The sequence below is a fragment of the Triticum urartu genome, chromosome 1A (assembly GCF_056163025.1).
Source record: "Triticum urartu cultivar PI428250 chromosome 1A, HENAU_Tu73, whole genome shotgun sequence".
Classification (NCBI taxonomy): Eukaryota; Viridiplantae; Streptophyta; class Magnoliopsida; order Poales; family Poaceae; genus Triticum; species Triticum urartu.
In genome coordinates this window covers 29,003,251-29,008,900 of record NC_141873.1, presented here as the reverse complement: position 1 = coordinate 29,008,900, position 5,650 = coordinate 29,003,251, and the positions used below count along the sequence as shown (strand labels likewise).

Sequence of the window (5,650 nt, the reverse complement as noted above, 5' to 3'; positions counted from 1 at the left end):
CCCCCGTCGGCATAGATGTACGGACACCGTCGCGATAGGAGGTATGCCGACGGCCTCCCGGGCTACGCCGATGAAAATGTTGCCGACTGCCCTATGCCGGCGGGGGCCGTCGGCATAGGCCAGTCCTAACGGGAATCAGGGCTATGCCGATGGCCAGGGGTCGATTCCGGTAGTGGTGGTTGAGCCCCTCACAAATTATTTTCATCAAATCAGAGAAGTGGACTCGTGCATTTCTACCCTACATCCCAGCATGGGAAACAACACATTTTTTAGGCAAGAAAAACAACACATTTAATCACGAAAGGACGAAATCCCTGCGCCTTCCTATTAATGCCCAGCAAAAGGATATGCGTATAAGAGCATCTCCAGCAGCGGTCCAACAGGCTTTTCCTAGGCATTTTTGCCGCGCCGGCGCCAAAATTCGGCCTAGTCGCGCTCCCAGGAACCCGTTTTTCGCCGGCTTGGGCCAAAATCGGCGCCGGCGGCCCCAGGCTGAACTTGGCGCGCTGGGGGCGCTCAGGGGCGCCGGGGCGAGGGGTTTTGGCGTGAAAACTCGGCGGGCCCGCCGAGTCAGCTGCATGTGCCTCGTCTTCCCCAGAACGCCTCGGTTTCCGACGGGGAATCAATCACAAGGCTGCCACCGGTCAGCCTTGCCATTGATTCCTCATCACGGGCGGCGCGTCACGGGCGGGCAGGCGCGGCGACGCCTCCCCTTCTGCCACACGTTCACACGGCCTGGGGCTATATAAACAGAGGCTTCCCTCGCCGTTGGTCACACCAGCCGCCGTCCCTCTCTTCCGCCGCCGAGCTCTGCCGCTGTACCCTTCCCTCCCCTTCCCCTTCTCTCTCCATGGCCGAACGCTTCCCCGACGACGTCACGGCGGCCAACGGCTTCGGCCGCCGCACACTCCAGGAGTGCGAGTCGTGGCTTCTCTTCGAGGTGAACATCCCGGCGCCGCCGGACATGCGCGCCGGGCCGACGGGGTGGAAGCTCAGCAATGGCGGCATCCCCATCCCCCCTGTGGCCGGCGTCGACGCGCGCCCCGGCCTCTTCGTCACCAAAGTCGACCGCGTGCGGTCGTCCCTGTCGGAGGAGCAGTGCGCCCTCCCCCAGTACGACGCCGACAACCGCGCGGCCTGGACGGAATATTTCCAGTGGCGGCAGGCGCAGGCGTCCACGAACGGGGCGACGGTTGTCGGTGGCACAAAGAATAGCGACGGCCGCCGCGTCTAGTGGGGGGTCCCCGGCCGCACCCTGCACGAGGTGATCGCCCACCTCGAGGGCGGCAACAACCCGCCGCTGCCGTACCCCACTGTGGTGGCCGTGCCGGCCCCTCGCCGGAGCGCCGGGCCGTGGGTGCCAAGGAGGTTCACCGCCTCCTCCTCCTCCCACTCTTCCTCCTCCTCCCGCTCCTCCTCCCACTCTTTCGGCTCGCTGGCGCTCTTCGTCGTCAAGGCAGAGCCCGTTGCGGAGACGCCGCTTGGCCGGCGCACCCGTAGCGCCGGCATCGTCATCAACGAGGGCGGCCGGCGTGCCACCTCCTTGGCTCCTCCGCGTTTCGTCAAGCCGAAGACGGAGCCGGGGCTCGCCGCTGTCAAGCCGGAGCCGGGGCTCCCCGTCGTGAAGACGGAGCCCGTCAAGGAGGAGGCGCTCGACGACGAAGCAGCCCTCAAATGGGCGCGCGACGACTGGGTGCAGACGAAGAGGGAGCGCCAATGCGCCGCCTTCGCGTGGTTCGAAGCTCGTCGTCATGGCCGGGACGAGGGAGGCATCGTCGTCCTCGACGACAGCGACGACGACGACGACGCGCCGCCACCGCCTGTCCGCCATGGAGACGCCGGGCAGGGGTCTAGCAGGGGCGGCCGCGCCATCAAGAAGGAGAAGGCCGCCGCCGACGACGAGGACAGCGGTGACGTCAGCAACTTCGCTGCACTGATGGACTTCTTCAACCTGTAGATTACTTTTTTTAATAATTTATGTAGATTACTTTTTTTAATAATTTATGTAAAACGCCGAACATGTTGAATGTGAATATCAAGTCTGCCGAATTTTAGCCAAACTTTGCCGAATTCAGTTTTTTTAAATAAAAAAACACGTCTGAGGCTCACCCCCACACCGATTTTAGCGCCGGCTCGCCCCCAGGGGGCGCGTAAAATCGCCGCCTGAGGGGCCAACACCCTGTGCGGGCATATAACAGGCCAACAAAAACAAAAAAAGCTCGGCCGTGGGCACACAATGGACCGAGGAAAAACAAACAACCACGCAGACATACCAATCAGGCTCGCACGAAGAAACGGGCGACAGGATAGACGCGGCAGTCCTGAACTTACCGAACGTAGGAAGCGGGGGCAGAAAAAAGTGTTTGCGCGAATCTTAAAGATAGGACAACATCCAATGGCTCTGGATTTAGATGTGAGATAGCTATTTCACATTCAGATGTGAAATAGTGAATCTGATTTCGAATATAAGAGATGCAATATCCAAGAAAACTGCTATAGTATTCATTCATCACTCTGCACTTTGTCTTCAGGGACCATACATTAATCCTGCTCTGCACATCACTTTGTAAGGATAGCTTCTAGCAGCTGAGCAGTGGAAGATCTCAAAGTGGGGGATACGGGAGAGCTGCCGAAGAAGCCATCATATAGAGCATAATTGACAGTAGCTGATTTGACCTCGGCGTCGACTTGGGATGGACCTTGGTCAGTCGAAACCGAGACCTACAGAAGCACGAGTTACAGAATAAAATATCATGCATGCAGCACCATCAGCAATCAATTTCATCAAATAATCTGCCTCTCTGATTTGGAAATACAAGAAACTAATTACCTGAAACGGCATTACTAACTTACCGAGGATATAACAAATTCAAACAAGCTGATTTGGAAATCTAAGGCTTCAGAGGTAAGACACAGCTTGGGAAGACCGACATCCAGATTCAGAATTATTCGCAAAGGAGATACTATAATTACATTCCCTTTCAATCAATAGAAAAAAAATGCAATGTTGTCGCGGTAAAGTAATTCAATCCACTAATAAGCCTGGAGAAAAAATTATCTTAATTTCACAACAAGATATGCCTGTGTTTTCTTGCTGTGCCCGCAGAAGAGTCAATTGTTTCCTACCAACAACTCTAGATGAATTTGCTTAAAATGTTGAATATAGTGGGACTGATTGTTCACTCACCAGCATTCTTGAGGGTTCCAACCAAGTTAAATAGATGGTTGTTCCCTTTTTGAGATTGCGCCCTAGAAAGCTGTTCCGGAAGGCCGACAGTGAAGATTCTTCCTCATCGGTACGTTTCTGAATCCGGCGAGCAATAACGCCATCCAAAGCCTTCACAAAGGTGTTGCCATCAACGTCTCTAACTAGAGTTATATTCAGAGATTTCACAACCGGTGCTGCATTGCAAGGTACGCTGTCTGATCAGCGTGTATTACATATTCACGAACCCACTCCTTGGGCTATTTTGCTAGTTGGATCGATCGAGTCTGGTTCTTACCTTTAAAAATGGAGTCAAAACCCGAGGAAGCATCGAAAGTCTCAAGGCCAACCTTTTTTCTCCACTGCTCGGTATCGAGTCCGATGGAGATATCCACGTAGAACGCTGCGGCGTATACCTTGACGAAGAACTTGTCTCTGTAACCTAGAGTGAGCTAAAATTCAAATCGCAAACTGTAAAAAGTAGTACACATTTATGCAAGTCAGCAATCTCGAAAGAAGGACATGGGGCAAGGAAATGTCGTACCTGTGCCGAGGATGATCAGAGGCTCTTTGTGGCCGGGAACAGTTAGCTCTCTAGAGAACTTCACATTCGTCGCGCCTTCTACGACAAAAGCATCACCCGCTACGAGCAAAAGAAGTGTAAAAGTAAAATAAAATGAATAATGACGAGTCATGCTTATGAGGTAGGATCAACATAGTTGGAAGTTAATCTTGAAGAATAGTAATACTCAAGCACGGAAGGTCCTCAAAAAGTAAAGCACAGAAGTAAGATTTACATCCTCTGTTTTCTGAAGTCACAGGTTCACCAGCTAATACTCCATCCGATCTAATTTTTTTTCTTAGATTTGTCTAGATACAGATGTATCAAGTCTCGTTCTTGTATTAGATTCATCTAAATATGGATGTATCAAGTCTCGCTTTAATATTAGATACATCCGTATCTAGACAAATATAAAACAAAAAATTTAGGACGAAGGGAGTATATATATGATCAGTAAAGGCGTGAGAAATGCGAAGGGTGGGTTCCTCACCTGCGCCTCCTCCGGCTGCAAACGAGATGTGCTGCGGGCGCCGTGCGCCGCCGCGCGCGACGCGGCAGCCGCTGGCCGATTGCAAAGAGGGGCCGGCCGGCAGGTCGCAGGGCGGAAGGAGACGCGTGCAGACCGGCCTCGCGAGTGCAGGACCAGCCAGCGGAGAGGGCACGACGGAAGCGACCATCATGGCGGCGCAGCTCTTGCTGGGCGGAGAACGGACGACCGGGGACACGCGAGTACCTTATCCTATCTTTTTTTTTAGTAGTATAAAAAGTCCCTTATCCTCTATTTTTTGAGTGGTGTCACTTATCCCATCTATACACTAGCTAAAGGCCACTGGCAACATAGAGAACCCCATTCTTTCAAGAAAGTTCTAATTAATTATGTAAAAAAAAAGGAAAATAGGAGTAAGCCGGCACACAATCTACGTTCGCACGCTGACAATGTTGGCCGTCAAGACAATCTACATTTTGACGAAACCAGCGGCTGTGAAGTCACTTTATTTTGTCGAGGGATACTATTTGGCTCTCGGCAAACTCTTTATCGAGTGTCTGATGGTTGGCTCTTGGCAATTTTCTATTTGCTTGAGAGGTGTACGCCCGATGGTCTTTGCAGAGAACAACTCTCAGCAAAGGCTTTGCCAAGGGTTTTTGGCCCTTTGCCGAGTGTTTCTAGCACAAGGCGTAAGGTGCGATTCTAATAGTGCATAGTGATAAAGATGATATCTTCCTGAATGGCATTATGCATTTGAGTAGCATTAATAAATCTTCAATGGTAACCGTGGACATAGAGGGAATGATTTTGAGATAAATTAGAGTGCCACACTCGTGAGACGCCATTGGACTGTCTCAGGAATGCTTGCATGCTTGGATGTATATAATCTTAATGGTTGCAAACTCTCTCTTTGGGTTCTTCAAGATTATGGTAGCGGGAGCTGGACTCTAAAGCACGTTGTTAATATTTTGGAACTGTTCGGAAGGCATTGTCTCAAAGATGACAAGTTCTACATGATGTTGGCCATTCATCCAGATTGTAATTTCAGTTTCCTTGCCGATTGGGAAATGACAGTCTCGTATGACATAGATAATCGGAAAGTGCATCTTATCAATACTTCTGAAGATTTCCGGGGTCGTGCATCTTATATTCCCTGTTTTGCAAAATGGTCGTCAGATGGTCGCTCAAAGTGACACTAGCAACCCAATAAAAACCAGTTGTTCGATACTGTGTAATCTTCTTGTCTTGTCGCACCAGCTTTGATGTGTAATAACTCATGTGTCACTGATGAAAGAGGTGATTCAGTTCCACAGAACTTAATCTTTCATTCTTTCTTTTTACATATGTTTTTGTTGTTTCTTCTTTTAGGGGAAAATAACGTTGTTTTATTGAGAGG

The 5,650-nt window shown here is 51.0% G+C and overlaps 1 protein-coding gene across 2 annotated transcripts; it reads right to left on the bottom strand.

Annotated features, from left to right (window-relative positions):
* Positions 1-2,480: 2,480 nt before the first annotated feature.
* Positions 2,481-4,536, bottom strand: FAP3 (Chalcone-flavanone isomerase family protein). Of its 2 annotated transcripts, none has more exons than XM_048707374.1 (5): positions 4,258-4,536; positions 3,750-3,848; positions 3,504-3,647; positions 3,188-3,423; positions 2,481-2,721 (listed from the first exon to the last, which is right to left on the bottom strand). In XM_048707374.1, exons 1-5 carry the CDS (start codon positions 4,445-4,447, stop codon positions 2,560-2,562), a joined length of 831 nt encoding a protein of 276 aa, XP_048563331.1. In that variant the 5' UTR covers positions 4,448-4,536; the 3' UTR covers positions 2,481-2,559. The 2 variants fall into 2 exon arrangements, with proteins under 2 accessions (XP_048563331.1, XP_048563334.1); XM_048707377.1 differs by having other exon boundaries at positions 3,188-3,402.
* Positions 4,537-5,650: the final 1,114 nt, after the last annotated feature.

Coding starts and splice junctions, on each gene's coding strand:
- FAP3 (XM_048707374.1), bottom strand. CDS start 4,447: ATGATGGTCGCTTCCGTCGTGCCCTCTCCGCTGGCTGGTCCTGCACTC. Junction 3,424..3,503: donor TTTTGACTCCATTTTTAAAG/GTAAGAACCAGA, acceptor CACGCTGATCAG/ACAGCGTACCTTGCAATGCA. Junction 2,722..3,187: donor TGGAACCCTCAAGAATGCTG/GTGAGTGAACAA, acceptor GTGCTTCTGTAG/GTCTCGGTTTCGACTGACCA.